Source organism: Trichosurus vulpecula, chromosome 4 (assembly GCF_011100635.1).
Source record: "Trichosurus vulpecula isolate mTriVul1 chromosome 4, mTriVul1.pri, whole genome shotgun sequence".
Classification (NCBI taxonomy): domain Eukaryota; kingdom Metazoa; phylum Chordata; class Mammalia; order Diprotodontia; family Phalangeridae; genus Trichosurus; species Trichosurus vulpecula.
In genome coordinates this window covers 28,382,707-28,410,166 of record NC_050576.1, presented here as the reverse complement: position 1 = coordinate 28,410,166, position 27,460 = coordinate 28,382,707, and the positions used below count along the sequence as shown (strand labels likewise).

The following is a 27,460-nucleotide window of genomic DNA, read 5'->3' as shown; positions in this document are numbered from 1 at the left end:
TGAAACCCCACATCACATAATTAACAGTTTTTGATGTTAATAGCTCTGATGCTTGAAATGGGCATTCTTCTGTAAGAAGTAGAGCCTGGCTGGGTCACGCCTTATGCTATTGGTGACTGTTGATTGATAAACAGAATTGAAGAATCTTTGCCCTACCTTTTTTAATTGTTGGATAATGTGGATTTGGAAGCCATATTGGAGTTTGATGAACCTTTGTGTCGTAGTTGACAGTTACTGAGCACTTGCTCTTCAGTGAGGAGGCCTGACTCTTGGTGTCCCTGTTAGACAGATGAGAACACTGAGGCTCAGTGGTCCTTGTTCTTCATGGCTTAATTCAGGTGTCACCTCCTATTACCTTTCATGTTCACCATTCCGCCTCACCCTGACCCTGACTTGAAAGAAGATCTTCTCTCTTCCTCTCCTCACCTTCTGCTCCCCCAACTACTTTGTATTTATGTCTCAGTGATTTGGGACATGTCATTTTCCCCCTAGAATGATGTCAGCTCCTTAAGAGCAGGGATTGATTTTTATTTTTATATCCCCAAGTGCATAGCACAGTGCTTGTCACATAGCGGGTGCTTGTTGAATAGAACTGGATCAGATCAGTGCCAGCTGGGTCTTGAGCCTGGTTTTCTGACTGGGCCCAGTCTTCTGTCCCCTAGAGGCCTGGGTGCTTTTTCAGTAATGACATTGTAAGAGACAGGGGTCTCCAGATGCTCCCTGCCCTCCCCAAAACACTTTCTTTTCCATGAGCTTCTTGTGTAGTTTCCCACCTAACTTAAACAAAAAATCCCCCTCTACCATATTTTTGTTAGACTTTTATGCTTCATTTCATTGAAGAGTACACCATTTTACTTAAGAAAAGCCTTGTTAGAATATCTTTCCTTATTTGAAGGAATAAAGAATACATTTCGGTAGAGAAATGAAGCTTCATTTTCAGACAGTGGTACCAAGGTTCAAACACTCGGGTCTGTAATGCTGGTCAAAAGCCTGCTAAAATTTGTTGGTGTTTTTGTTTGGCCCAGTTCTTAGGCATCCAGATCTCAATCATTTTGCTACAATCAAGGAAGGAATAACCACCTCTAGATCGAGTCATAGGGAGAGCTAGTGTTCAGGACTGGGAATGAGAGATTAGATGAGGGGAGAAACAGCAAGGTGAAGAGAGGGTATTCTTTGCCAAGTCAGGGGTTCAGTACCCTAAAGATAGGGAGAGTAGGGAAGGGTTGGGAGTATGCTGACTATTGGGGTGATGGGTCTGATGAGGAAGGTGGATGATGAAGATGACTTATGTCAGCACAAGCCTCAATCGTCTGACATGTTATGTTGCTCTGCACTGAGGCAGGCCTGGCTGTTGGATGGCCATACCTACCTTTATTTGGGATGCCTAGCAAGGAGGAAGTAGTTTGTTTCAGATCTGAAACCCCAGGGAGCAGTCCTCACCTTATGGTGCCCTCTGTTCAGTCCTGAAGCAGAAGTTTTGCATTCATCCTCAGCACAACTCTTTTAAAAATTGAAACTGGTTTCAAATCTGTGTGTGTTTGGCCTGGAGAAGAGAAGAGTGGGAAGGGCACAAAGATTATCTTCGTTGATTTGAGCAGATGTCACCAGGCATTAGGCCCATTGTCTTTGGTCCCAGTGGGCAGAACCAGCCAGTAGGGAGGGGCTGCAGAGAGTCCCATTGTGGCTTGAGAAGTAGTGAGCTTCCCTTCACTGCAGGTCTTTGTGCAGAGGCTGGATGGCCACTTGTCAGGGCTGTTGGAAGGCATCTTTTGTGGCTTTAAGTTGGACTAGGTTACCACTGAACTCCCCTCCAATTCTGAAATTCCGTAAAGATGGTCAGAATTTATGGCCCAAGAACACTTTGTAATCCCTCGGCTGGTTAATCCAGGTTTGTGCTTCCTCTGCTATCTCTTCAGATCACATACATACGGAGAGAGAATTTAAATCCAGTCCATACTCTTGATTTGAAACTCATAACCACCAGTGACATTTAACATGAACATCTAAATATCTTCTCAACATTTTCTTAGCAAGTTAGCAGTAAAAATGAGTATGTGTGGACTTTTGTCACCTGGACCAAAAGTAACCTGGTTTTTTCCTCTACATAGTTTTTCAGTAATTTTTTCATCTGTACTTATTATTTTATTTATCCCGCTTGTCCCTTCCTGTCTATAGCCTTGTTTTAGTGTCACTAAAAGAAAAAGAAATCCAGGGGTTTGTTGCAGAGAAATGTATGCAATATAAAAATTAATTGAAACAATTGATTCAAAGTTTACCAACTAGTTGATTGTTTTATAATTGAATTTTAAAGCATCTGTCTTAAGGCTGAGTGTTACATTTTTATGATATTTAGAGAACCTGTTTTCCCCCATAGCATAATTAACTTAATAATTTGGAGAAAATTGACTCATTCTCTGCTCTCCATGGAAAGTCCACCATCACTTCAGGCATTCAGAGACTAGGTGGCCCTCATCAAGTTTAGCATAGAAGAGAATCCTTTGTGGATTGTGGGATTGGACTAAATAACACTTGGAGGGTCCTCCCAGCTCTGAGACTAGCTAGTCAGTTACTCTACTGTTTTTATATTGTGTTGTGATCCCCGTTTCCAGGTCCTTAATTGATGTGGCATTTACATTATTTTCAACTTGAGTGGAGCAAGTATCTTAATAGTATGTAATAATTCATCTCCTGCGCCCAGTCCTCTCTTCCATCTACAGTACTCTCTGCTTTCATTTCCACACAGATGGTTCCCAAATTTGTAGAGCCAGGCATAGTCCCCTTCCTGAACATCAGTCTTGTATCTCCCTCTCCTTGCTAGACAGTTCCTCTTAAATGTTCTCTGTTTACCTCAAAATCAATATGTCCCAAATATAACTCATCGTTTTCCCTAAGTATCTCCCTCCTCTACATTTCCCTGTGTCTGTTAAGGGAACCACCAGCCTCAAAGTCATTTGAGTCCATGATCTCGGTCATCCTTGACTCTTCCCTCCCCTTTGGTCCTCTTTGTACTGTCTCTTGCCACATCTTGACATGGACCTCCATGACATCTCTCACATGTCAGTCTTTCTCTCTGTTCATACAGCTGCCCCTCTGATTCACACCGTCTTCACCTTTTACTTAGACCACTTCATTGACCTACTAATTCGTTTCCCTGCCAGGAGTCTTTCCTGTCTGCATAATCTTTCCTCTCTACAGCCACCCAAAGAATTTTTCAGCAGCATAGATATGACTGTTACACTTCTCAAAATCCTTCAAGGGCCCCTTATTGTCTATAAGATAATACACAAACTCCTTAACACTTGGCATTTAAGGCTTTCCATAGTCTATATAATATCTATACATCACATCTTCATTATTCCCATTGACTAAGCTTAAATTCCAGCTGAATTGGCTTGCTAGGTATTCGTGAAATGTAATACTTCATGTCCCACTTCATGCATTTGCCCAAGCCATCTCTTATTCTTGGGATGTACTCTTTGCTTCATCTCTGCATTGGAGAATACTTTGCCTTCCTTCTAAGCTCTGTGAGCCTCTTCTAACTGGTACTTCCTGCCGTCAGTGTTCTCTTCCTCTCCCACTTTGCTTATTTATGTACAGTTCAAACTTCTTGAAGGCAAAGGCTCCTTCTTTCATTTTTGTCTTTCTACCCTGGAGTGTAGCAGTGTTTTGCACAGAGCAGATACTTAATGAATGTTGGTTGAACCAAACTGAATAAAATCGTATGTTTAGTTGCATGCAAGCATATATTTCCCTTCCCTCTTATTCCTTTTCCCAACTCATGAAAAACAGTTGGTTATTCCATGGGATATGGTAAAAGCAAAGTGTCTTCACACAGGGAGAAGAGAGTGGAGGGTGGGAATGGAGAGAGCATCATTGGTCTGGATGTGGGGGGGCATACTATGAATATTTAAAACTTTAGATGGACAGATAATAATGAGTGTTTCCTGTACATGATTGGCTTGAGTCATTGGCATGAATATCACCATGCACTCCATGGTTTACAGTGTGTATTCTTTGCAAGAACTTTATTTGGAGTCTTCCCTTGGCCCTTTGAATAAGTAATACTCGTCGTGGTGGTTGTGTTCCTGACCAGGGCTGCTTAGGTGGGATTGTTCATCTCCACCTGGTCCTGGTGATGGCAGCATCTGCTGCTGCTTGAGCCCTTAACCAGAGACAAGCTGCTGCTGTTCGGTGGGGGGAGGATGCTTTCTGTGACTTGTAAATGATTGTTAACATATTGAACGTTTTTCCTTAAGGACCAAAGTAATGAGGACAAGCACGCATATGGATTGATAGTAAGTTTAATCTAATCTTTTTAAATTCCCTTTACCTCTGCAGACCAATAAAACCCATCGTTCTGGCAGCAGAGACCCGAGTTTCCGCTCATTTACAACTTGTCTTCTTCTCTTTTCAACTCACCCTTCTTGTTCTATTCTGGCAACTTTCCTTGAGCTCCTGAAGTTGGCCATCCTTCACTAATCACTACACAACAAATTGTGGCTGCTTTTTGCTGATTTAGGATTTTAAATGGCAGGCTTATAAATTTGCTTTAAGTTCCTATAAAATCAGACCATCTTGCATGCATTAGGTAATCATGGTGTAGAAATCCAGCTTTTATGGATAGACATGGGCGGCATGAGGTAGAGCTGTCTTTAGGGAACAATTCCTGAGGGCTTAAATATCTGTACCATAGTTATGTCCAATTTGGACTCCCCTTGACAGAACTGCTATTGGTTTCTTAAATGAGGTACTTTTTTTTCTTTAGAAACTAACCAATTCTAGATAGGTTTTCAATATTTTTATAATTTCCCTACATATCTTGGTATTGTGCTTGTTGTTGTATGTACTGTGACTTTGTTGGAACGAACTGCAACCAACATGTATGTATCCTGTGGTGTGTGGGCTCAGCTAGCTCCCATGCTGGCTGCAGGAGTGACTGGTGTTGCCAGAGTGGAGGGCAGCGGGAATGTTCTGCTTGTCCCCTCAGTTTTACCAGTATCCTGGCGCACAGAACCTCCATTCTAATAGTTCTTTTTGGCTCTTCTTTCCCCCTTCTTCTCAACCATCATCCTTCTAGATAGAAAGCAGAAAACATTGGTTATTTGTCAGACTCTTAACCTTTTGAGGCTGGAAGTGAAATTTAAATTTATTCATTTCATTAATTTAAAATTGCCCACTAGATAATTCCAAGCACCTCATTAACTCCTCCCATACCATGAAGCCTTCAATAATATTAAAGCTTAATAGAGGAAATGGATTTTTTTTTCTTTGAAGGCATACAATAAAACTACAATCTGGAAATTCATGAAAGCTGCTGATTAAACTTACCAGGATGAACACAGTCTCCTTTTCTTTAGTGTGATTTAACATCTAACAACAAGACATTAACATCAACACACAGAGATGGCCAGGGAGAACAGAAGGAGTAAAGAGGTCACCCTACTTTATTGGCATGATGAAACTTTTACTTCCTAATTCCCTGCTCCTAATGGCTTATTGGGGATCACTGTGGTGGACACAAACCTCATTGTTTTCTTTATAGGTCACTGTTTTAATTTGTAAGCCTATTGGGCAAGGACCGTACCCTGATCTGAAGACAGTCTAAGGAGAGAACCATTTTCACTTGTCAGTGTTTTAAAAGATCTGTTACATCATTGGTGTGGACACTCACTGACATGAGCACCTCCACACCATTGGATAAGAGCTTCATGAATTCTTGCAGTCCCAAATTGCAGTCATTTGGTGAATCCCCCACCTCATGAAGGAGTCAGGCATGTTCAGTGAAATCACACTGGACTTGGGTTTGAATCCTGACTCTACTGATTTCTCTCTGTGACCTTGGGCAGTCATTTGACTGCTCTGAGGCACACTTCTTCATCTTATGCTTGAAGGGATTGGGCTAAATAAATGACCTTAAACTGTCCCCTTTCAGCTCTGCACAGATTTCTGACTATGAATTCCTGCAAATGGGGCCAGGCTTAGCCTTTGAGGACAGATTGTGGTGCTGGCCCCATTGTCACCCAAACCCTTTTTAGCCTGAAGAGAAAGTGGTAGAGGACAGCTGGTGCTCCAGGTGCCTCCACTTAAGGAGGGGAAGGAACAGCCTGAGAAAGGGGGTGTAGCTAATGTTTGCAGATGATACCGTGGAAATTTATAGGACATTACTAGGATGCCTTAATTATCTAGATGGAGTGGGGGGAGGGTGAGGATATTTAGACCTATTTTCGATCTTGCGCTCAGACTCTAATCTATCTTCTAAATAGCTTTCACTTTTAGAAATATAAATGGTAGCTGTGAGAGGCAGTGGTTTAGAGCTCTGACTTTGGAGTCTGAAAGGCCTGGGTTCAACATCTGCTGTTGACTCATAGTAGCTGTATAACCATGAACAAGACATGTAACCTCGAAGAACCCAAAGACATTCTGTCACTGTAGAGTTCTCAGTCTCTCTTTGTGGAAGTGTAACAACAATGTGGCTAGCAGCTGCTGTAGGGGTGTAAGACCCAACAAGACCAGCAGCAACAGCTGCCAGCACAGGTTCTTTGATCTGCTTTTCTAAGGAAAGCAACTTTAAGGGGTTAACAGTCTCACTTTAATCAAACATACATATATCATTCACTTAGTTGAGGGGGAAAAGCCAGCATCCTGAACTTCAGAGCAAATACAGACAATATCAACAAAGCAAACAACACAAACCAGTCTATCCATAATAATCCATAGTTACCAAAGAAGCACCCATCATCTGGGTTTCTTGGGGGGGGGGGCGGGCAGGGCGCGGGGCCTCCAGTGGCTACCCAGAGTGTCCACACCAACACTTTTCCAGTGGTGAGAGCCCCAAAGGCAAAACACCAACTTCTGAGTTTCTATGCCCTGTTTAGGGTCAAAGGGTGTCACAACATGATACTGAAACCTAGGCTTTCTCTTGAGGTAAGCAGGTCATCAGAGACTCCCGATTTAATCAAAGAAACAAAGGCCAGACTCATCAAGGGCACTTGATTAAATAAGTGCTCCAAAAGAGAAAACAGTTTAAAAAAAAAAAAGTCCTACCTTAATTACCGATACAGGAAGGCATTTCCACATTGGGAGATTTTGTATGAAATCATAGGTCAGGACCCACTCTCCAGTAAAGGTAGGACCTGTGATGACACTGCTGGTAAAATTTCTCTTGGGGGGTTGTTGGGAGTGCCAAATACTCAGGTTTAAAACTTGAGAACTCTATTTTTGCCTGAAACAGAACAACAAAAAAACAGTTATGGAGTATTTAATTCCTTTTTTCATTTCATTAAAAAAAATAATTATTTTATACACGTAGAAATGGCTAATTGTAGTTTCTTTTGGAGGCATGTATTCAGTCTTCCCATCACTGCCTCCTATCATTGCCCCACTCTGTCTAGAAACCAAACCCAGCCCTTTGTCCCACCCCATGCATAATTACAGTGGGTGTGTCTGTGCCTGGAAGACCAGGTGCCTTCTGGTTGTTGTGGTGAAGAAGGTTTCATGGTGGGGGGACTAGGGTGGAGATACAGAAGGTTTAGAAAACATTCCAGAATAGACAAGGAACTCTGGCTGGCCTTAATAAACTGGAAAGCTGAGGATCCCTCAGTGCCAGAAGATGAAAGCCAAGAAAAAGTGATTCTCTTAAAATCTAAAATCTTCCCTTAAAATCTGCATGGATAGGGTAAGCATTGATTTGTTATCAAAATCCCCAAATTCTTGAACAGAAGGCCTCAAAACTGGGGGAAAAAAAGTAAGTTTAGGATAAATAAGATAAAATTAGGCTATTTCACATATTAGACATTCAATTTATGAAGCTCATTACCTCCAAGTTGAAAATATAAACTTTCTCCAAAAAAGTTTGGTGGGCGATAAAAGCTAAAATGTTGGGGAGGTTGACAGTGTGGGGACCAGCAGGCCCCCTCCATAAACCATCCCTTGACGCCACTTCTTAGCAGGTGGGATACTGGATTCAGTGAGCCAGCCCCAGGCCTGCCCCAGAACATAGGCCTTGGGGTGTGTAGACCTCCCTCTGTTTGGTGAAGGCGTGCATGCGTAGGAACATGTAGGGGTGACAGATATATATTCTACTCCCTCCAATCCATCTCTAAAACAGTGATTGTAACCTATCATTGGTTTCTTTTGTAATACTAAATATTTTAGGCATTTAAAGACATGATTCTGAGAAAGGGTGTGTAGAGGTCACAGCAGCTGCCAAAGGGGTCTTGGACCCACAGAAGGCTGCAAACCCCTGCTCTGAAGGAAGCACCTACAAATCTCCCTCCTCATTGCTACCCCAGCAGGTGTCTCCGTTTGGCCAAAGAGAGTCAGGGAGCACTTGGCAGCCTGTGGCCTAACTTCCATTGACTTCTTTTGGGCTTTGTCAGTAAAGCTGTCTCTGTGCCCGTGCATTTGGCTTCAGTCAAAATAAGACGGTTTTTAAAAAATTCTTAGTGATAGGATTTGAAGGACTGTTTTCTCTTTGCAGGAATGGATAGATGCTATTCCATGTTTTTCTTGCGTTTTGTGAATTACTTCCCAGCAAGCTCTTAGTTTTGCATGTGGGCCCCAACTCCCCCCAAATATGGACCCTGAAAAGCACCTTAGTAGCATATGTGACTTGGCGCCCTTGTAGCTTCACATTTCCCAAAAGACAGAGAGGAAAGTATGTGACAGGCCTCCCCTCAGGGACTCTCAACACTTGAACACCATAAACTTAGTTTTATTAGAAATAGGCCAGTGGTGGGATCATTTCCAATTAAGCATGGGGCTGTTGGAGGAGAAAGTCAACACTGAAAATCTCCACTGGATGTAGGCATATCTCGGATGTGTGTAGCAACATCTGCCACCGTTGGTTACAGGAGAGACAGCTGAAGAGAAGACAGTTAATATTTGCCAAGGAATTGAATTCATACAAAGACCAGGAGCCTCTTGGGTGGCTAGGTGGTGCCACAGTGCCTCAGGCTGTGGACATGGAGTTGCAAATCTAGCCTCAGAGACTTGCTAGCTCTGTGACCCTGGGTTAGCACTTCACTGCTGTCTACCTCAGTTTCCTCTTCTGTTAAATGAGGATGACAATAGCACCTACCTCCCAGGGTGATTGGGAGGATCCAATGCGAGGAGGGATGGAAAGGCTTTATTTTTTCACCCATCATAATTTGAAAAGAGAAACATCCAGAGTCCCAGGAGCTTGAAGGTTAGTGGTGAGTTCCAGCGCTCGTTCAGGTATCTCAGAGCAGAACGCTGCAGAAGTGCGGGGGGGGGGGGGGGGGGGGGGTGTTATGAGGACTTGAGTGTCCATCTTAATTAGCCCCATCCTGGCTGAGAGAGCCTTTCTCCAGGAAGGTTTATTTTTCTAAGAAATAACCATGCAAAATTTTTTCCGGTGCAATATTCATGGTACACATTTTAACTTAGCATCAGGCATAAAATCCTCACTGGCTTTTCTGAAACCCTTAAGAGATTTGACATAAAGATGTCTATGCTTTATAACGTTCTTTTATGTTACCAATTATGGGTGAAATCTTTATTGTTCCTGTTTATCTTAGTATCTTAGGACTTTTTTACTTTTATAAATACCATTTTCTGTAATTACTAATATCGCTCTGCTGTATCCCCACAGTAATTCCTTCTCTAAACACCTTCGAATGTATTTTTTTAAATTGAAGTCTTCAAGAGTCCAGAGCAAGTTAAGGGATGCTTGTAGTTTTCTTGGTTTGGGTCCACTTTACCCTTTCCAGATAACAAGGTCTCTACTCTAACCAAGATCTTCCTTTAAATTGTCAGCACCAGATTTTTTTTTTTGTTTGGTCATTAAAAATACTGTTTCTTAGACGGGATGCAGGGACATTGGGGAAAACTATGATGATGTAAAATACAAAAGATATCAATAAAAATTTTTAATTAAGAAAAATAGCATCAGAGAGAAGCCACTGGGATCTGCCCCGGGACGGTGGGCCCATCTGTTTGCTAACCTGAGTGATTCTGAAAAACAAGATCTTTGTATGTCATTGAACAGTTAAGCCTCATAGAGTCGGTGAAATATTATAATGTTCTCTAAAACTGCAGACGGCATGTATATTTTTTCTCCCTCCTGAAACTTAGAAAAACGTGTCTTTTTCTTCATTTCAGAGATTCATGTCTTCTGCTTTTAATGCAAAACTGCCATCTGAAGCTTACGTGTGCATCCACAGTTACGTTAGGTAGTAATGGGGTGGGACCAGGCGTGAAGACAGCTGGGGAGCTATCCAGATACACTAGTTAGTTACAGGTGTACATTTTAGTAGGTTAAGGCCCAGAAGGCGAGAGAGGAAGTGTTCTTAGAAATGTTGCAGCAGAGCGCCGAGAAACATTGTGATGTATTTAGAGGTGGTGTCTCTTTAAATCTCTGCACCCCATTCCAAAACCCCTTTCCGTGTAATTTTAATCCTCTTTGTCTGAGGTATGTTGATTTGTGCTTTTCCCCCCTTTACTATGCCTTCCTTAATTATAACAATTGCTTGTGCCTCCATGTGGGAAGAGGGTTTAATTTCTTCTTTGCTCTCCTGTGTATCTGTGTAGATGACCATAGGATTTTGCTGTCATAAATTGGGGTATTTCTTAGTGGGGAAGGGACAGTATGGGAGAGAATGTTAAGTAAATATGACTGTTTCTTTATCTCAGAGTACCATCAACCCTGTAGATGCAATATATCAGCCTAATCCCTTGGAACCAGTGATCAGCACAATGCCTACCCAGACTGTCTTACCTACAGGTACAATATTTGGGCATTCCTTAGAGAACCTAGTTTTGTATCACTCTTGCCTGTTGTTTTGTATCAGAATCCTAGGTGGAATAAATGAGGGTGTTACATTGGGTTTTTTTAATTGCATTTGATGTTTTACAGAATTATAGCTTCTGAAGCAGTCTGGGTTGGCCAGGGATGAGGGGGGTGGTTGGTGATGTCTGTTTTCAAAATAAGGAACAGGTTTCCTCGGTGCAGTCAGAGTTGCCAAGCTAACAGTTAGCTAATTAACCAGAATCCTAACAGGACTCCTTGTTCTAGACAGAGATGGTACCCTTGTAGAAGGGGAAAAGGCATCCTTAATATCTTCAGAGGTCATGCAGAGAGAATCACGGCTGCCTGAGCCCTGCAAGCATTTAATAGCACTCAGAATAGTTGTTGATACTGAGCAGAGGGAGGGGCAAAACCTTGGACCAAGGGGGGATGCTGAGTCATTCCCGGGCTTTGGTTGGCCTGTGGTTTGTGAAGCAGCAGCCCTTTGTACTCACTGCTTGGGGGATGGGAGAGAAGGGGACTAGGAAGATTTAAAGTTGGCTACACCTTTCCATGGCACGATTGCCATGTTGTCATCATTCTGGAATAGGTAGATGAAAAATTGTCTAAAATCCAACAGAAGACTCCTTTTTGGCATTTACAAAGGCTTAAAAGGTTATTCTGTGAATATTTAGAGATTTTTTTTAAAGGAAAGAACAAGCAGCATAACGAATCCCATGCCCAATAGCTGTATGGTGAACTCTGGCAATCCTTCTAGAAGAGTGCCTTAATGTTAAACGGTGGGGCGGGGGTGTGGGGGTGGTGTGGTGGTAAATATGTATATCTATGTACACACAGAAAATCCCATAATATTTTTTATTGGCCTGTTTTTCTTCCTTGTTTCACTTGTCCAAATGTCTCAGAGTCGGCCCCGTTGTGTAAGTCAGAGCCACGTCCGTCCTCCCTACCTGTTGGACCTGGAGTCACTTCTTTGGGACATCCTCAGACACCAACGCCCAACAGCACAGGTACAGATGGGTTTAACTTGTATCTTTTCGTTGCATTCCTTTCTTCAAATTCATTTTTTTTTCTCTTTGCCAAGGAAAGGGAAGGAGAATTTGCTGCTGGGGCTGACCCTCTGAGTGTTTTTCCATTGTGCCAGTTTTACCTGGGATCGTTGTGCTTGAGCCCCAAAGCTTTAAGCAAGTAATTATAATTTAATTGAAATATTGGAGCCTTTCAGGATATGACACTGTTCTTGTGGCTCATCTTGGGGGATCCCCTAAAACTGTGACAATGTTTTTTCTTCATAGTAAATCTAGTTATTTTCTGGTTGTTTTTTTTTAAACTCAAATAAGAATTCCAGTTTTTAATGGCTATTTTTAAAGTGCCAAATGATAATTTGTGGTTCCTTTCACTTTTGAGGCTTAGCCTTAGGCTTTTTCCTTTTTTTGGTGGACTCACTGTCTTTCCCTTATTGACAGGGTTTTTATTCTGTGAGATAGCAGGTTGATTTTGAATTTTAAATGTGAGTTATCCTGACTTCTCTGGAGCAAACATTAAACTGTTGGGCCCCAGCTCTCTGAGGAAGCCTCAAGCTTTCTCCTCATTCACCCTCATTTATCTGGCCTTTGCTAGAGGCTGTGTAAGCACAGCCTGGATCCCACTCAGCTTGGTTTCCCTCTGTGTCTGTGTCACAGTGCAGACAGTTGTCCTCTAAATTTCAGAAGGAAAAAGAAATCTGGGCATAAAAAGCTCAGGAAAATTATTGCAGATAATTTCAAGTATGAAGTGTGAATGTTTTGTTGCCTCTTTGTCGAGGATAATATTTGTGTAGATTTTTTATTCAGGGCTGTTAATGTGACTATTAAGCTGACATCTGTAAAAACAGCTCCTATGTTGTGAAAGAGGAACTAGTCAAGATTTTGCAAACAGAGCAGGCTTGGGTATTGGGTGTAAGGGACAAGAAACAAATAGATCACCTTTGTTTCTTCATATACTTTCATTTTGGCATAAATTATTTCAGTTTATCATATATGATTTGGCTTGGTTTTTTTTTCTTTTTTTTTAATTAATTTATTTATTTTTAGTTTACCACGCATGGTTCTACATAATTTTGAGTTCCAGATTTTCTCCCCTCCCTCCCCAAGATGGCATGGAATCTCATATAAATACCATGTATAACTTCGCATTGAATTAATTTATACACTAGTCAAGTTGTGGAGAAGAATTATGACCAATGGAATGAGTCATGAGAAAGAAGAAACAGAACCAAAAAAAAAAAAACCACAAAAACAAAAGAGAAGAAAAAAGGCGAGCATGTAGTGCACCTCAATCTGTATTCAAACTTCACAATTCTTTCTCTGGATGAAGATAGCATTCTCCATCGTGAGTCCCCTGGAGTTGTCCTTGCACCTTAGGTTGCTGAGAAGAGCGCAGTATGTCAGGGTTGGTCCTCACCGGATCCATATACCTGTGGCTGTGCATAACGTTCTCCTGGCTCTGCTCCGCTCACTCAGCATTATGCCGTGTAGGTTTTTCCAGGTTGTTACGAAGTCCGCATCATCCCCATTTCTTATAGCACAATAGTATTCCATCACCTTCATATACCACAGCTTGTTCAGCCATTCCCCAATTGATGGGCATCCCTTTGATTTCCAATTCTTAGCTACCACAAAAAGAGCCGCTATAAATATCCTTGTACATATGGGTCCTTTCCCCACTTGTGTGATTTCTTTGGGATACAACCCTAGAAGTGGTATTGCTGGGTCAAAGGGTATGAACATTTCTATAGCCCTTTGGGCATAGTTCCAAACTGCTCTCCAAAATGGCTGGATCAGTTCACAACTCCACCAGCAATGTAACAATGTTCCAATTTCCCCACATCCTTTCCAGCATTTATCATTTTCCTGCTTTGTTATTTTAGCCAATCTGACAGGAGAGATGTGGTATCTAAGAGTTGTTTTGATTTGCATTTCTCTAATCAGTAGTGATCCAGAGCATTTTTTCATGTGCCTATAGATAGCCTTAATTTCATCCTCTGAAAACTTTTGGCTTAGTTTTTAAAAGAGAAAAGGACATTTACAATAGACTAAGTTAAAGAAATACATTGATATCAGATAATAAGTGATGCATTGATCCCAGTTTCTAAGGCTTTATTTAATTCAGTAAACATTGATTATCGTCTCCTCTGTCTAAAGTCTCATGCTAGGTACCTTCAGAGTGAAGTGAGATCCATTCCTCCTTAGATAACTGCGAGAGCTTTTCATCCATCTAACACATATTCATTAAATGCATACTATGTGCAAGGCTTAAGAAAGATGTCTCAGCATGTTGTGTAGATAGATTCCCAGTGGCAAGCTTCTCTATGTAGATGGACAGGCATGGCTGGTTTGCCTTCATGGGAAGGAGGGGTCTGCCAGGGTCTTGAGCTCACAAGTCCATTGGAATTGAGCATATGCCAGGCACTGGGCACGCAAAGACAGAAGGAGAATCCTTTCTTGCCCTTGGAGTTTTCTGGGCTACCAGCCCTCCCTCCTCCCTTCCCTCCTACCCTTTCCTTCTGTCTCCCTCAGCACCCCCCACCCACCCAAAAAAAAAAAACAACCCACAGCATGACAATTAATGGATTTCTCTCCATTTAAAATATACGAGGAATATCATTAGCAAACCAAAGGGAAAATTCAAGTTGCTTAATTTGAGACCCATTCAGAGTCACCTGGCTTTTTTCAAGTACTTGGGCACTTATTTTTGCCTATAATAAATAGTTTCATGATTTTAAGGTTCTTTCTAGCCTCTCCTTTGGAAAGGAAGGTTCTTTAGGCCTCTATTTTCAAGGGACCTTTTAGTATTGAACACCTGTGGTTCACCTTTGAGATTGAATTTCAACTGCTAACCTCTGTTACATGTGACTTTTGATTTTAAAGTTTTAAGAATGTCCTTGTGACTGTGGTCCCCAAGAAATGACCTTACTGAAGCTCTGGGTGTTTGGGGAGAGGCTGCTTATTCAGTTTTTATTTCCCTGGGGCCTCTATGATGGAGCCACAGCCTCTGGGTTTGAGCAGTGTGTGAAACCTTTTGGAGAGCCCCAACTGCTGAGTCCAAACCAGTTTGAGAAATGTGTGGATGCTTGGGGGCTAAGTGCCGTGCTTCCCTAGTCATGCTGAGAATTCCCTAAGAAAGAAACACTCAGAACATTGTTTAGGGAGTGACTGTGATCTTCATGTCCTCTTGGAGAGATGGCGGCTCCATCCTGACCAGATTCCTTGCCCCTGGTGACTGGTTTGGGGCCTGACCAATAATAGTCTCCATTGTTTCACTGTTCTTACACCTCATTCCTTCGCTAGGTGGTGGCTTCGAATTGTGGGCAGAGATGGGTGGGCTTCTATGGTGCTTGCTTTGGTTTGGCCTTTTTACACCCCTCTGCTCCCTTGGTGGGGAATGGCCTCACACATAGTAGGGGCTTGATAAATATTTGTGGACTTCAGTTGAAATCTCTTGGTGAGTGTGCTGAGAAATCCTTAGTGTGACTAATAAATATGTTATTCTCAGCTTAATTCTCAGTTTTAACTTGCATAGTGTCACAGATTTCCATTTTGCATTTCCTTTAGAATAACTTGACTTCTTTTTTAATCATTTAAAACTACATATGAAATGAAAGCTGGAACTCTCTGGTACTCTTAAGACAGTGAATTTCCATCTGCTTGCTTGAATTTGAATTGAATTGAAAGATCTGCTTTCCCATAACTGAAAGAGGACTTAATCTTTGATGTTTTTGAGTGTTTCAGTGACACCGTTGTGAAGTGTGCTTTGAGCTGCAGAATTTTGTGTGTCCAGGATCCATCTCATCACTTTTTTCTTTGCCCAATCTCAAGGCAGTTTGACTCAATCACATTCTTCTGCGCTTTTCATAGCTTAGTTTACCCATCTCACCCAGCCCACCCACCCCAACTTTTTTTAACTCAGCATTTTTTACTCCCTAGGAAGTGGGCATTCAGCACCTAGTAGCAGTCTGACATCTCCAAGCCATGTCAACTTGTCTCCAAACACAGTCCCAGAGTTTTCTTATTCTAGCAGCGAAGATGAATTCTATGATGCCGATGAATTCCATCAAAGCAGCTCATCCCCAAAGCGCTTCATAGAGTAAGTAGAAGTGGAAGGGAGGAGGTCTCGAAGTGGTTGACTTAATTTTAAATACTTGGTGCTTGAGGGGGTTTTGGACAGAGAATGGGAGTGAATGATATTACTGTCAGCTGATTTAATCATCTGGTAGTGTCATCTTAGCAACCTAAGTAATCCAGATTATATAAAGAATGGCACCTTTAGGTGCCATGAAATGCTTGTTCCCAGGGGGATTTGAAGGGCTTGTTTTTAAAGCTTCCAGCCCCTTGGCTGAAGGCATGGATCTGACATTGGCAAGGAACTCTGATGCCCTTGCCCATTTCTTCCTCACAATTGTACAAGGCAAGGAGGGAGTACTTGGGGTCATATTTTCATTTTGCAGATGTGGAAACTAAGAATCAGAGAGGTCTAAATGATGCTCAAGAGAAGAAGTCATAGGTAACAGTCAGATCTAGGTCTTTCTGGCTTCAAGCTCAGCTTCTTTTCTTGTGCCCCATGGAGTTAGGAAGAGAAAGTGGATGTCTTTTGCTCAGCCCCGGAGAGCAGAACTAGATGGAAGAGGGAGTCATTAGGAAATGTAGGAAGCAGCTTTGCATTTAGAAAAGCTTTCTGGACAAGTAAGCATTGCCCAAGGATGGTTTGGAATACTTTGGCGAAGAAGTAAATTGCTTCTTGGGAGAACTTCAAGGGGAGGCCAAGCTGCTGAGTGTTCGTGGTGGGGAGATGTAGGGTTGGTGTAGGGTCTGGACTGGATGCCCTCTGGGGGCCCCAAGGTAATTGTCACACCTGGTGAAATTTGGAATACTTTCTCTTAAATGACAACTAATAATCATCAGTCTTTCAAATGAACTTGAAAATTGACATGATCATTTTAGAATTATGTAGAATGTCATGCTTACAGTACTTGGCAGTTTCTGGAAAACAGATGAGCCGACCTTGTGCCTGGCCATGGTCCTCTGGGTGATCTCCATTTCCAGTTCTTCAAAGGCTGTTTGTTGTGTTTCACCCCACACTGCTCTTCAGCAGTATTGATAGAATGTTGGTATTAAAAAGATGGGCCTCTGTTTCCGAGGGGAACTTGGGAGTCATTTGCACTTCCTTAAAGATATTACCATCCCATTCTCTTCCTCTTGTTCAACTCTGGGCCCAGTTCATCCATCTGTATTGTTTCTCCTAAGGATACTCGTTAATAGATAGGCTCTAAAGTTGACCCATCCAGATAAGTACATGTCATGATGCGGTCAAAGCACACTATTCATCCATTTGATCTTCACCGTGTGGATGGTCAGATCATGCCTTAAAAGAGGGGTTACAGTCTCTTCCAGGAGACTCTGTCGTGTTCTGGATCTAGATATACAACCAATGCACTGTCATCAGCAAAAGTACCATGTAGGGCACCACTGGATCCTCTTCAGCTGTCCTTTGCTCTAGATCTCATGCAGCACAGCCACAACCTTTGGCAGGCAGATGCTTCCCTGTTTTATGTCTTCCAAGGAATCTGAATGGAATAATTATGATGTATGATTGGGAAACCCCTTCTAGGAAGAGATTGTTATTTCTTGCCTTCTCAGTGGTTTGAGGAAGGGGTGGGGGACAGGGAGAAAATGTAGAACTGAAAATAAATTATTTTTAAAAAAGGAAGAGAGTCTTTTGGGGCATTGTTTTGTTTTACTGAAACAAATACTTCAGGGGAGGTGGGGTGGTAGTGAATAAATACTCAGCACAGTGGTTGTATTCTCTCTACCAGGGCTTCTTTACCTTTTCTGTGTCCTAGACCCCTTTGACAACAGTCTGCTGAAGCCCATGGACCCCTTCTTATATTAATGCTATTAATGCATCAAATAAAATCCCTAGGACTACAAAGGAAACCAAGTCTGTTGAAATAGAGTCAATAAGTTGTTAAGAACCTTTGCTCTCCATCAAAGGCTGGAGATGGAGCTCCCTCCTATATGTCGAGGCGACTTAGGTCCGTACTTCAGTGTCTTCTTGGCCACCTTTACTTTCAGTATTAGTAAGTTCCAAGGTTTTTTGAACATCTTTGGCATCTTCCTTTCCCTCCATGCACTTGGTATCTTGATCCCAATCTGACTGATTTTCTTTTCTGAATTCTGTTTTATTGGGAAATCAGCCATTCATCAATACTTACAAACACTTCAAGAATGGGAAAGAGGACAGTACAGGAAACTGAACAGTGGGTTTTGTTTGTTTGGCTTTTTAAATATATATAGTCCACCTAGAATCAGAATTTGAGAGCCAAACCATCCAATCCATCCTATGAATGCCATACGCTGATATCCATGATGAGGGCCTTTTCAAGGCGGCCCATTTCACTTGGAGTTATTTCTGATTTTCAGAGAGTCTTGTTTTTCTGATGTCAAGCCTAATTTTGCCTCTCGCAGCTTCCCCGGTTGCTCCTGGTTCTGCCTCCTGAGGCCATAGAGAACATTCTAATCATTTCTTCACATGAGGGCCCTTCACATACATAAAGATAGATAGCTGTCATCTCTCCCCAGAGTCTTCTGTCTTCCAGGGTAAACATGCCCAGTTCCTTTAATCCTTGCTCATAGGCCCTTCTTCATCACCCTGGTTTCTTCCCTCTAATCCGTATAGCTTAGCTTAGTTTAGCAATATTCTTAATCTGTTTCCCAAAATTGAAATATTTTAGATGAGGGCAGAAGACAGTGAGACTGTCCCCTCCCCATCCCTGGAAGCTCTAACCCCTCTCAGTGCAGCCCAAGATGGCATTACCATGTGTGATTCCTGCATCCCGTTGCTGGCTTATTGACCTTTTGGTCCACTAAAACCCCCAGATCTTTTTTCAGAACATCAGTGCCTCCGCCATGATATTTGTGTTAATTTTTTGTACCCAAGGGGGCAAGACTTCAGATTTGTCCTCATTGAATTTCATGTTATATTGAGCCCAGGGCCCTAGCTTGCTAAGACCCTTTTGGATTCTGATTCTGCCATCCACTGTGTTGTCTTTCCCTCCCAACTTGGTGTCATCTGCAGATGTGATGAGCAGGCCACCCGTGCCTTTAAGACATTAATAAATCATGTTAAACAACCTGGGCCCATATCCATGAGGGTCTTCCATTGGAGACAACCTGAGCCCTTGATGTGGAACCATGAGTCCCGCCATCCAGCCCCTTAGGGATTCATCTGATTGTATTATCATTTAATCCATTGCTCTCTGATCATCTTCACAAGAATAGCATGAGATACCTTCCCAAAAGCTTGGCAAAAATCTAGGTAAACTATATCCCCAGTGTTCCCCTCCCATGTGAAAAGGCGCAGTGCCGTGAGCTAGCATGTTCTCAGTGAAGCCTGGCTGGCTTTGAGGGATCTAGCTGATCCCCAGGAATTGAAATACACTTTGCTGGCTTCATGTTTGCAGCCTCTTTCCTGTTTTCTTCTTCAGTATCAGAACATTTGTCCTTCAGTCCAGTGGCCCCTTTCCATTTGCCCATGATCTCCACTACCACTGGCAGTGTCTGCACGAGTCACATCTGCCAGTTCTTTCAGGGCTTGAGGGTGCAGTTATGTGGACTGGGTGACTTGCGTCCATCGAAGAGATTCCTTTGGCCTTGGATCTCCACTCCTTTTAGGGGCTCTTGTTCTGGCCTTTCCAGGATATATGTGTCCTTCTCTGATGGAAAGCGATGTAAAACAAGTCTAACTAGAAAGGAAGCATTCAAACCAGCAAGGCCTGTCCCTCTTGGATCTCTTTTTTTCCCAGTGAACTGTGTCATGTTCTTACTTTCCTTTTCTGTTGCTTTGCCTTGAGTCTGTCTTCTCTACATTCCTCTTGAGAGTTCCCGGTGTATCCACATCGATCTCTTCAGACAAATCCTATTTTTCTTCCTGATTGAAGTCGTTTCTTAAACTAACTACAGTTCCAGAGGACTCTGGAAGAAATGTGCTGCCCCCCTCCAGAGACTACTGATGGACTCTGACAGACTCAGAAATGGCAAATAGAGCCATTGTTTTGTTTGACTCTATCCATACTTGTAACAAGTATTGTTTTTCTTGCTTTCTCAATGGAGAGAGAGGAGAGGAGATAATTCAGAACTGAAAATAAAATTGAATTTTTTAAAAAGGAATTTATTTCCCTTTGTGTCTTCAGAATCTCATTCTTGGGCCTCTCCCATCTCTCTTGGGCTAACCATTCCTGGGAATCTTGGCTACGAACCCTCTGCAGTCAGCTTTTTCTAAGTCGAGCGTCCATGTATGATCTTCCTTGCTTTACTGTCCTTCGCTCAAAGGTTCATATAAGGCAGGTCAGAACAGAAAGGCAGGAGAGAGAGGGGTCGAAGGAAAGCAGCTTGTTACTGCATCTGGCCCACAGGCATGATTTGGTAACATCTGCTGGAGCCCCCTCTCTGCCAACAGCAAGAGCAGGTGAAATCTCTTGATTTGTGTTAGCAATAACGTGATCTTTTAAGCAGAGAGAAAGTCTGTTCTGGATCCGATCTTCATGAACAGTGGAAGACATGGGAACCTTGAGAAGAGAGCACTCCCTCCCAGGGTTTGGGAAAGAGAAGAGAAATCTGGGCAACAGCTGTCTTCTCCTCTTTTGTTCGTGATCTTCCTTGGGATTCTTGGCCTTTTGCTCTTCCACATAAATTGTAATGTTTTGTCTAGATCTGTAAAGTCAGGCCTTGTAGTTGTGTTAGTACAGCACAGAATCTGGAGATCGGTTCAGGTCGTGTCCTAATCTGGCTCCTAGTGCTATTTCTCTCTCCCCTCTAAGCTCATGTAACATTTAGAGATATATTGTCACTGATCATCTTGTTGCTTGCATTTGCTAGTTTTCCCATTTATGCTGATAAAAACCAATCAATCCATTCTTTAAAACCCTGATGTTGTTTCCAGTATTCCACACCTGTGGCCCCCCTCCCCACACATCTCCAAAGCAGTGGGAAGAGTGTCATCTCCTGAATTTCTAGGGCTCTGCTTATTCTTGAACTTGGCAGCATTTATTTTTGATTGTGAATCCCCTGTACCACGTACCTGACAAGCACCAATGCAGCCTTTGCTTGCAGATCCCTGGGGAAACTGACTGATCCACTTAGCTTTGGCCATCCTGCTAATAAATGGATGTGTGTTTCTGCACACTCCGCCTTCTCTTCCCCCCACCCCGACTCCCTTTGAGGGAGGAGTCATGAGCTCCAAACCTGCATGAAATGGGCCAGGGAGCCCCCTGTCAGGCATCTCCTCATCTCTGCCTGACTTTGGGGCTTCTCTGCTTCCACCCCATCCCCTTTGGGTGTTGTCTTCTTCCTCCGTTCAACTGTTAAGCTCCTTGAGGACAAGGACTGTTCCCCTACCCCCATTTTTGTATCCCCGGCACTTAGTACAGTCCTTGGCACATAGTAGACACTTTGTAATATAATGTTTACTGACTCACTGTGACTATGCTACATGGTGCCATTGCAGTCCGTCAGACCAACTGGATTGTGAAGGTTCTTGGACCTGTGACTTTGGAGTACTTTCCTTGACTTCTGGTCTGCCCAAGCATAGAGTTCCAGATTCCTCTGAACTAGCTAGCTTATCTCAAAGACCTTCTTCTGGGTCTGTCAGCTCTAAAGGAGGGTGCCGGGCTGGGCCCCCTTGGGGTAAAGTTTCTGGTGGTTATGCCTCTCTTCTGGTGGCCAGAACCCAGGCCTAGCCAGGAGAGGGAAAGCTTCTAGCTCCTCTGGGGAGTACATAAAGGTTTGCTGAGTATCACACGTCGATCATCTCACCTTAATCCTCACAACATCCTATGCAACAGGTGTCATTGTTATCCCCGTAATTCAGATGAGCAAACTGAGGCGGGCAAAGGTCAAGTGCCTTGGCAAGGATCACACAGCAAGTAAGTATCTGAGGCAGGATTCAAATTCAGGGCTTCCTGGCCCCAAGCCCATTGCCCTTGTGGCAATATTTTTTTTAGGGCAGTTGATATTAAAATAGTACTTTTTATGTGCTGTATTTAAAAGCCGCAAGTCACTGGGAAGTTTTCTTGCAGCCTTTGGTGGTAGGTGATTCCCCTCCCTGTTGTGTAGAGATGTTTACAAGCATTGCTCACGCCTTTCACTGCTCATGAGGTATTTGGATAAAGGTGTGGGAGTGGTTGATTGTCTTCACCAAAGAAGTAGTGGGAAGTCAAAAAATATTTTTGTGTTATAGCCCAAAATAAAGCGAAATCACTAACAGGCCACAATTGGAGTCTCTTGCTTTGTATGGGAAATGTGATTTGAGATTTGAAAGTCCATGAAGTGCTTCATAAATGTGGTGTAATTACTGTTTCATTCCATGGTTTTCCTCAGTCTCCATGCTTTACTATTCTTTGTAAACTGACAGCAGAGTGGCTGATGCCAATTCTAAAAGGTTCTTTGGCTCTATCTGCCAACTGTGGGCTCTGTTGGTATTGCTGGATGTCCACTAAGCCCTCACTTAGGAGCCACCAAGCTGAGTTTTGCCCTGGCTGGCCACTAGACTGAGCTTAATTTGGGCACTTGATCAGGATCTCTGAATGTCTCCAGGAGGCTGTGCCTGAGGGTGCCCAGCCCATGAGCTGGGCATAGCCACTCCAGGCCTGGATAGACTTGGATAAGCATGAGCCCGTGGGTGGTGTCTCACCTTGACGCTTTTTAAGATGGCTTGTTCTCCTTCAGCTCCTCGGGATCGGCCTCAGTCTTGACCCACAGCAGTTCAGGGAACAGTCTAAAACGCCCCGATACCACGGACTCCCTTATTTCCTCCATATCCAATGGGATGAGTGATGCCGGTAAGTGAGCCGTTATTGAGGGACAGCGCTGGGCTATTGGCCCCAGTCCATGGATGACCTAGTGAGTGGGGTTTGCTTTCCAGACCTGTTTGACTCCCATGATGACCGAGACGATGATGGGGAGGCCAGCTCCGTGGAAGAGCACAAGAGTGTCATCATGCACCTCTTGTCCCAGGTTAGGCTGGGAATGGATCTGACCAAGGTGAGCCACCCAATGCCTGACTGCTGGAGAATCCAATTGTATGTAGCATTGACCTGTCTTTGGATCTCTTTTTAGTGGCCACCATACAAGTGGGCTATTTTAGAGTTGACTCAATTCAGTAGACATTTATTAGGCACCAACTGCATGCCCTGCATGGGGTGGGGATAGGAGAGGGCAGCGGCAGGTAACTAGTGTAAGAAAGATTGATTGATCGATAGAAGAGGGAAAGGATGGGAGAGAAAGGAATCCTCAAATCCCCATGAAGGTGGTGCTGGGCAGAAGAATAGAGGGGTCAGGAATTGGGCAAGGGAGGGGATAGGAGGAGACAGCTTGGATTTGGTGTGGAGTTGAGAGGCAATTGCCTCCAGTTAGAGCTTGGCAAGACATTTTAACTAGTCATTGCCTGTAGAAAGAAGACTCGCCAAGAAATGAGCTTTAATGGGAGTGGGAGGATATTGTCTGAACAGTCTAACCCCTGGAGCTCTGAGTGAGAGAAAGAGACACTGATGTGTCCGTACCAGGCCAGGCCTCCAGCCCCAGTGGCCAACTAAGCTGGATTCAGCAGGCATGGTGGCATGAGATGGGGCCCTCAGGGGGTTCATGTTCTAATGGGAGGGTCAGCATACAAACAACTATGGATTTATAAAATCGATGCAGTGTCAACAGAAGTTCTCTTGGGAGGAAGGCACGGGCAGTGGGTTGTACTGAGAAAGGCCTCTCCTAGAAGGGGGAATTTGATCTAAGTTTTGTGACCTTGCCACCTCCCTTTCCTAACTCACCGGCTCCTTAACTTGGCTGCCCGACCACCAGTGACCCTTGGGGCTATCATGTGGTCCCTGACCCGGTCAGCACTCAGTTTCCTGGCTCATGGCCGCCCCCTTCCCTGGGGCCGAACACGCCTATGAGGCGGTTTGTTTCTCCCTCTTGATATGAAAGTCCCTGTAAACCCAGGCCATTGTGCAATCTGCTTAATAAAGGATTTTCTGTGTTCGTGTGTGTGTGTGTGTGTGTGTGTGTGTGTGTGTGTGTGTGTGTGTGTGAGAGAGAGAGAGAGAGAGAGAGAGAGATTGATTTATTGATTCTGGAAGGTCAAATGTGTGTCTTCCTCAGGTGGTTCTCCCAACATTTATTCTCGAAAGAAGGTCACTTTTGGAAATGTATGCCGACTTTTTTGCACATCCAGATTTGTTTGTAAGGTATGTTACAATGCTTTCTAAAGTCTTTCATGTCTTGGGGGGGGAGAGGTAGAGAGAATATGCATTTATTAAATGCCTATTGTGTGCCAGGTGCTTTTACAAATATTCTCCCATTTGTTCCTCACGACAAGCAGCTGGGTGGCTCAGTGGATAGAGCCCCAGGCCTGGAGTCAGAAAGACCTTGAGTTCAAATGCAGCCTCAGACACTTCGTAACTGTGACCTTGGGGAAGTCACTTAACCTTGTTTGTCTCAGTCTCCTGTGTCAAATGATCTGGAGAAGGAAATGACAAACCACTCCAGTCTTTGCCAAGAAAACCCCAAATGGGGTCTTGAGGAGTTGGACACAACCGAAGAATGACTCAACAATACAGTTGAGGAAACTGAGGCACAAACAGAGGCAAAGTGACTTGCCCGAGGTCACCCAGGCCCATGGCTCTGTGCGCTTTGGCGCCCCCTAGTGGCTGTAAAATGTGTTCTCCCCTTAGACTTTTTTGCTTCCTCCTCTTCTCCCCTTTGCCAATTACATTTGGAAAATGCCTTGGATCGCTGGCACACATTTCAGGCAGCCATGTTTGCTTAGCTTCAGCTTTCTCCTTGAGTCTTGAATACGAGTGTTTCCAAAGCCCTTTCCTCATCCTGGCCCTGTGACTAATGGAACATGGCTACTGATCGTTGATATGTTGATCAGGCCTGAGGACCGGGAGCTGGAGGCAGCCTTGGGCCAGCTGGAAGAGAGTGAGGCCTATGGAAGGTGCAGTGACCTGCCTAGTGTTCTCTAAGGAGAAAGTGTGAGCTGGGGCTCAAGCCCAGAGGTTCTAGTTGGAAGCCACTCCTTCCCAAGGTGGTCTCTCTGGGTAACTGAGTCTGTGACTCCATTGGGACTTCCACATGTCCTGCCCAGCCCTTCTTCAGCCCCTGAACATAAGACCTCATGAATCTCCACTACGTGTGCCCCCAGCCCCCAGCCCATCCTGTCCTTCCCAGATGTCCTGGGCCATCCATTGGAACTGTTAGACCTCAGCCCCTTGATGGTTGTTTGTGCCTCAGTCTCCATCTGTTAACCCACACCCTAGGCCCTGCCCCACCTATTCCATCTCTGTCAGCCTCTTCTCCTGCTCCCTCCTCTGGTCTGTCTCATTTTCCAAGTCCTTAGACCGTATCCCCATGTCCTGCCAAACAAGGCTTAGGGACGACAACAGCAGTGACAACAACAGACCTTTCCCAGCTCATGGGATGCTTTTCTCCTTGGACCTTTTCTCTCATGGGCCCCAGGTGCTGGAACCCTCAGCCAGTTTAATGGTATGGTCCCCATAATGGTGTCAGGGCCAGTGATTCCCAGACCCTGACTACTCCAGGTGGCCTTTCTGAGCTCCGTCCCCTAAAGTACACAGAAGGCTCAGTCTTCACTTGCCTTGGCCCTCAGTGTTGGTTCCTGAGGCCTGTGTGTAAACTGCAGGGTGTCCCCTATAGGCCACAGATGCTCCCCTTAACAGAGAATACAGAGACAGGAAGGACGTTCTGGATTCCCAAAGCCAGGCCCAGAGATGTGGAAGCGGTTAGTCTCTGGCAACAGGACGAGCAGTCCGAGGCCCTGGTACTTCTGCTGCTTCTCTGGGGTGGAGGGGCCTCTGCCAGTCTGTGGCCCTGCACATATGGGGCCGCTGATGTCTGCTTTTTTCCTTTCAGCATCAGTGATCAGAAGGACCCTAAGGACCGGATGGTGCAGGTCGTAAGATGGTACCTCTCTGCCTTCCATGCAGGAAGGAAAGGGTCTGTGGCTAAAAAGCCTTACAATCCCATTCTGGGTGAGATCTTTCAGTGCCACTGGACGCTGCCCATGGAAAACGAAGAGAATGCGGTGAGTTCCACAAACCCAATACAGCCTGGAGCCCCTGTCACCTTACAGGAGCAGAGCCCCGGATTCTCGGCTCCCATGCTTCCACAATCTTGGCACCAACTCACTTGGTGTCCGATTCTTCTTTGGCTGCCACAGTGAGAAAGGAAGGAGCCAGTGGAGCTGAGGCCTTCCTTACCTTCCAGAGCCAGGTTCCCTGCCTCCCTCTGGGGCTCTAGGCCTTGCCAGGGAAGCCAGGGGCACTAGCTTTGCCCTCCCCTCATTTTTTTTATGATGGTGATCCAGCTAAAGCATCTGTGGGGTTCAGGATGAGTTCATGGGGGCCCCCCAAAGCATCTCAGACTGTTGTGAAGTGACTGGCCATTAGTCACGTGTCCTGAACTGAGGGCCAGGGCAGGGCCCTGCTTGGCTCCTCTCCAGAGGCAAACACGAATGGTGGGGTCAGCAGTGACATCCTTGGTGTTTCTTGTGTTTGCATTGGCAGGAGCCGATGTCTGAAGGCCCCGTGCCCTGGGGCTCCAAAAACTGTGTGGCGTTTGTAGCAGAGCAGGTCTCCCATCACCCGCCTAGTAAGTGGCAGCTTTCTCTGTGACTTTCCTTACCCCACAGGGCCTGTACCCCCGACGACAGTGAAACGAAAATGTTGACACCCGTGACTTCAAACCACCCAGAGCTGCCTCTCCCTGGCATTTCTCTACACCCTTGGGGTCCCTTGAGCTGCAGGCTTAGCACTGTGACACAGGGCGGGGGGGGGGGGGCGGGTAGACAAAGGGGGGCAGCATGGGACCTTTAAAGGGCATTCTCTTCTGCCTGATGCTAGCCTGGCTACCACGACCAGCCTTGGCCAGGGCCCTGCCTCGTGGCCTCAGCAGGCACAGCCTTCTGCTTCTAGCCTGCCTCCCATACGGCCCAGGGCACTTGCTCTGGTTCCTTTGACCGAGGAATCTTACCTGATCCAAATTGTTTCTGGAAAGGCTCCGTTTTGGTGCTCAGACCCTGGGCCCCTGGAAGTAGGGGAAAGCCAAGTCTCCATTCCCAGTGGCTTTAATAGTTATCTTGAGTGTAGTGCTGGGCATGGCACAGGCATCCACCCATCCATGGCCAGAAGAGGAGCCAGCTCCTGGGGCCCACATCACAGCCCTGCCTCAGGGGCTCTTGGGGGGAGGGCAGTACAAACTCATTATGGTCGGTGAACCTGAGGTGATAGCAGAACTATTGGCTTAATTCTTGGGATAAATTGGCCACTCACCATTTACCAGATCCACTCTCATGTGCAGCCTGCCAGGCTAAGGTGGAATCCCCCTCTCTGCCTTGAGTGTCTGTGTGGCAGCTGTGGGCGAGGTCTCAGCCCATATGGACAGTGGGCTAACTGGATGCATCTCTGTTCCCAGTTTCAGCTTTTTACGCCGAGTGCTTCAGCAAGCGGATCCAGTTCAATGCACACATATGGACCAAGTCCAAATTCTTGGGGATGTCCATTGGCGTACACAACATAGGCCAAGGTGAGGGCCCAGGCCGGCCCGACTCTGGCTGAAGCCGGCTTTCATCTGGATGGGCGCGGTGCTTTCC

General features: G+C 44.6%; 1 protein-coding gene across 13 annotated transcripts in view; it reads left to right on the top strand.

Moving 5' to 3' along the window:
* The window catches only part of OSBPL9 (oxysterol binding protein like 9), a 146,104-nt gene that overhangs the window by 115,148 nt on the left and 3,496 nt on the right, over positions 1-27,460 (top strand). For 8 of the 13 annotated variants that reach the window (XM_036755061.1, XM_036755057.1, XM_036755065.1 and 5 more), the window contains 10 exons: positions 4,257-4,295; positions 10,654-10,744; positions 11,671-11,775; positions 15,730-15,889; positions 22,525-22,637; positions 22,721-22,839; positions 23,950-24,035; positions 25,723-25,894; positions 26,376-26,460; positions 27,283-27,393. In XM_036755061.1, the coding sequence (XP_036610956.1) occupies positions 4,257-4,295; positions 10,654-10,744; positions 11,671-11,775; positions 15,730-15,889; positions 22,525-22,637; positions 22,721-22,839; positions 23,950-24,035; positions 25,723-25,894; positions 26,376-26,460; positions 27,283-27,393 (1,081 nt within the window). The remainder of the gene's footprint in view (positions 1-4,256; positions 4,296-10,653; positions 10,745-11,670; positions 11,776-15,729; positions 15,890-22,524; positions 22,638-22,720; positions 22,840-23,949; positions 24,036-25,722; positions 25,895-26,375; positions 26,461-27,282; positions 27,394-27,460) is intronic. The other 5 variants (XM_036755064.1, XM_036755059.1, XM_036755062.1 and 2 more) reach the window with 1 other exon arrangement.